The following is a 4,558-nucleotide window of genomic DNA, read 5'->3' on the forward strand; positions in this document are numbered from 1 at the left end:
AATCTATAAAAGACTATTAGTAGGTTTCTGACAAGCAATGCATAAAGTGCAGACATAGAATGAGTGTAATAATGAGGCATCATTGAATGAGTGTAATAATGAGGCATCATAGAATGAGTGTAATAATGAGGCATCATTGAATGAGTGTAATAATGAGGCATCATAGAATGAGTGTAATAATGAGGCATCATTGAATGAGTGTAATAATGAGGCATCATAGAATGAGTGTAATAATGAGGCATCATTGAATGAGTGTAATAATGAGGCATCATAGAATGAGTGTAATAATGAGGCATCATTGAATGAGTGTAATAATGAGGCATCATAGAATGAGTGTAATAATGAGGCATCATAGGGCCTATTGTAACAATGTTTCATATTCATATTAATAATACTAATAATTATATTTAGAAATACAGTGATATTTGTCTTTAAATGAGCACTTCACCATAATTATTTTGCACATACTGTATTATATTATATTATATATTATATTGTATTATATTAGATTCAAATGTATTGTCATTAAACAGCACAAGTACAGTACAATGAAAATAAGTTTGCCATCCAACCAGAGTGCAAATGTAAAAGTAAAGTGCAACTTTTTTTTTAGGTATTATTATGTGTCCAACGTGAAGTGGTCTGTATTTAAAATTCCACCCCCTTGGTGATTGAGTTTGACTCCCCTGATGAAAGATGAAAGAATAGCAACGCCTTGTCTTACAGGGACTGCTTTGAGCTGTGATTAACACGACACAAGGATTCAATGTCCCCCCGATGACATCACTGGAGGCCATATTCAAATTTACTCTCAATAACAGTCAAACTAAAGGACAAATTAGTGCAAAACTTTTTGGATGCGCCGCGTGAGATTATGTGCAAAATAAATCAGCATTGTTTTTTTTGTTTTTTTGCGAAGTGCCCCTTTAACCTCACAGTCAGGCATTATCAAATTATTATTATACCAATAATTCTCATTATTATTATATTTTTGTGGGCTGTAAACTGAGACGGTAAGAACGCGGCAGCCATAGAAGACTGGTGGGATTTGAGCCCAGGCAGGCAGGAAGTCATGTGGTCCCAGACAGACAGCGAGAGGCCATGTGGTCCCAGACAGACAGCGAGAGGTCATGTGGTCCCAGACAGACCTGTCAGAGGTCATGTGGTCCCAGACAGACAGCGAGAGGTCATGTGATCCCACACAGACAGCGAGAGGTCATGTGGTCCCAGACAGACAGCGAGAGGTCATGTGGTCCCAGACAGACAGCGAGAGGTCATGTGGTCCCAGACAGACAGCGAGAGGTCATGTGGTCCCAGACAGACAGCGAGAGGTCATGTGGTCCCAGACAGACAGTGAGAGGTCATGTGGTCCCAGACAGACAGTGAGAGGTCATGTGGTCCCACACAGACAGCGAGAGGTCATGTGGTCCCAGACAGACAGCGAGAGGTCATGTGGTCCCAGACAGACAGACAGCGAGAGGTCATGTGGTCCCAGACAGACAGACAGTGAGAGGTCATGTGGTCCCAGACAGACAGCGAGAGGTCATGTGGTCCCAGACAGACAGCGAGAGGTCACGTGATCCCAGACAGACAGCGAGAGGTCATGTGGTCCCACACAGACAGCGAGAGGTCACGTGATCCCAGACAGACAGCGAGAGGTCACGTGATCCCAGACAGACAGCGAGAGGTCACGTGGTCCCACACAGACAGCGAGAGGTCACGTGATCCCGGACAGACAGCGAGAGGTCATGTGGTCCCACACAGACAGCGAGAGGTCATGTGATCCCAGACAGACAGCGAGAGGTCATGTGATCCCAGACAGACAGCGAGAGGTCATGTGGTCCCAGTCAGACAGCGAGAGGTCATGTGGTCCCAGACAGACAGACAGCGAGAGGTCATGTGGTCCCAGACAGACAGCGAGAGGTCATGTGGTCCCACACAGACAGACAGCGAGAGGTCATGTGGTCCCAGTCAGACAGCGAGAGGTCACGTGGTCCCAGACAGACAGCGAGAGGTCATGTGGTCCCAGACAGACAGCGAGAGGTCATGTGGTCCCACACAGACAGCGAGAGGTCATGTGGTCCCAGACAGACAGACAGCGAGAGGTCATGTGGTCCCAGACAGACAGCGAGAGGTCATGTGGTCCCAGACAGACAGACAGCGAGAGGTCATGTGGTCCCAGACAGACAGCGAGAGGTCATGTGGTCCCAGACAGACAGCGAGAGGTCATGTGGTCCCAGTCAGACAGCGAGAGGTCATGTGGTCCCAGACAGACAGCGAGAGGTCATGTGGTCCCAGTCAGACAGCGAGAGGTCATGTGGTCCCAGACAGACAGACAGCGAGAGGTCATGTGGTCCCACACAGACAGCGAGAGGTCATGTGGTCCCAGACAGACAGCGAGAGGTCATGTGGTCCCAGACAGACAGCGAGAGGTCATGTGGTCCCAGACAGACAGACAGCGAGAGGTCATGTGGTCCCAGACAGACAGCGAGAGGTCACGTGATCCCGGACAGACCTATCAGAGTCCAGTCTCACCACCGAGAGCCTCTTCCTCTGCCTCTCCCTCGTCTGATCTGAGAGAGCCGGGGCGTCTCATCATCTCAGGTGTTTCATTAGCCGACACCTGGGTGGGTGGAGATAGTGTCACAGAGGAAGATATGATATCAAGCCCCCCCCCCCCCTGTCTCTCCACCACCAGCCCGGCAGAGAGAGAAGATGAACGAAGAGCACAACAAGCGGCTGTCCGACACCGTGGACCGGCTGCTCACGGAGTCCAACGAGAGGCTGCAGCTCCACCTGAAGGAGCGCATGGCCGCCCTGGAGGACAAGGCACGGGCTGGAGATCTAGCTTTCACTGTCCCTCCCTTTATCTCTCTCTCACTGTCTCCCTTTATCTCTCTCTCACTGTCTCTCTCACTGTCTCCCTTTATCTCTCTCTCTCTGTCTCTCTCACTGTCTCCCTTTATCTCTCTCTCTCTCTATCTCTCTCTCTCTTTCTCTCTCTTTATCTCTCTCTCACTGTCTCCCTTTATCTCTCTCTCTCTCTGTCTCTCTCTATCTCTCTCTTTATCTCCCTTTATCTCTCTCTCTCTGTCTCTCTCTGTCTCTCTCTCTGTCTCCCTTTATCTCTCTCTCACTGTCTCTCTGTCTCCCTTTATCTCTCTCTCTCTGTCTCCCTTTATCTCTCTCACTGTCTCTCTGTCTCCCTTTATCTCTCTCTCACTGGCTCCCTTTATCTCCCTTTATCTCTCTCTCACTGGCTCCCTTTATCTCTCTTTATCTCTCTCACTGTCTCTCTGTCTCCCTTTATCTCTCTCTCTCTAGCTCCCTTTATCTCTCTCTCACTGTCTCTCTGTCTCCCTTTATCTCTCTCTCACTGGCTCCCTTTATCTCTCTTTATCTCTCTCTCACTGTCTCTCTGTCTCCCTTTATCTCTCTCTCTCTGTCTCCCTTTATCTCTCTCTCACTGGCTCCCTTTATCTCCCTTTATCTCTCTTTATCTCTCTCTCACTGTCTCTCTGTCTCCCTTTATCTCTCTCTCACTGGCTCCCTTTATCTCCCTTTATCTCCCTTTATCTCTCTCACTGTCTCTCTCTCACTGTCTCTCTCACTGTCTCTCTCACTGTCTCTTATCTCTTTCTCTGTGTCTCCCTTTATCTCTCTTTTTGTCTTACTCTGTCTCCCTTTATCTCTCTCTCTGTCTCTCTCCCTTTATCTCTATCTCTCTCTCTCTTTCACTGTCTCCCCTTATCTCTCTCTCACTGTCTCCCTTTATCTCTCTCTCTCTGTCTCTCTCTATCTCTCTTTATCTCCCTTTATCTCTCTCTATCTCTCTGTCTCTCTCTCTGGCTCCCTTTATCTCTCTCACTGTCTCTCTGTCTCCCTTTATCTCCCTTTATCTCCCTTTATCTCTCTCTCACTGTCTCTCTCTGTCTCTCTCTGTCTCTCTCACTGTCTCTCTTTATCTCTCTCTCACTGTCTCTCACTGTCTCTCTCTGTCTCTCTCACTGTCTCTCTGTCTCCCTTTATCTCTCTCTCACTGTCTCTCTGTCTCCCTTTATCTCTCTCTCACTGTCTCTCTGTCTCCCTTTATCTCTCTCTCACTGTCTCTCTGTCTCCCTTTATCTCTCTCTCACTGTCTCCCTTTATCTCCCTTTATCTCCCTTTATCTCCCTTTATCTCTCTCACTGTCTCTCTCTCTGTCTCTCTCACTGTCTCTCTCTCTGTCTCTCTTTATCTCTTTCTCTGTGTCTCCCTTTATCTCTCTTTCTGTCTTTCTCTCTGTCTCCCTTTATCTCTCTCTCTGTCTCTCTCCCTTTATCTCTATCTCTCTCTCTCTTTCACTGTATCCCTTTATCTCTCTCTCTCTGTATCTCTATCTCTCTCACTGTCTCCGTTTATCTCTCTCTCTCTGTCTCTCTCCCTTCATCTCTCTCTCTCTCTCTCTCTCTCTCTGTTCTTCTATCTCTCCTGTGAAATTTCAACCTCACTGTATAATAATAATAATAATATCTTAAATGTATATAGTGCCTTTCAGGAGACGCCTCATCTCTCTTTC

The 4,558-nt window shown here is 47.5% G+C and overlaps 1 protein-coding gene across 1 annotated transcript in view; it reads left to right on the forward strand.

Annotated features, from left to right (window-relative positions):
* Nucleotides 1-4,558, forward strand: part of LOC311230746 (liprin-alpha-2-like) — a gene marked incomplete at both ends in the record, with an annotated part of 40,140 nt that overhangs the window by 35,037 nt on the left and 545 nt on the right. Inside the window, one exon of the mRNA XM_084317105.1 lies at nt 2,699-2,829. Coding sequence (XP_084173231.1) covers nt 2,699-2,829 — 131 coding nt within the window. The remainder of the gene's footprint in view (nt 1-2,698; nt 2,830-4,558) is intronic.

The sequence above is a fragment of the Notolepis coatsorum genome (genome assembly GCF_963971535.1).
Source record: "Notolepis coatsorum genome assembly, chromosome: 6".
Taxonomy (NCBI): Eukaryota; Metazoa; Chordata; class Actinopteri; order Aulopiformes; family Paralepididae; genus Notolepis; species Notolepis coatsorum.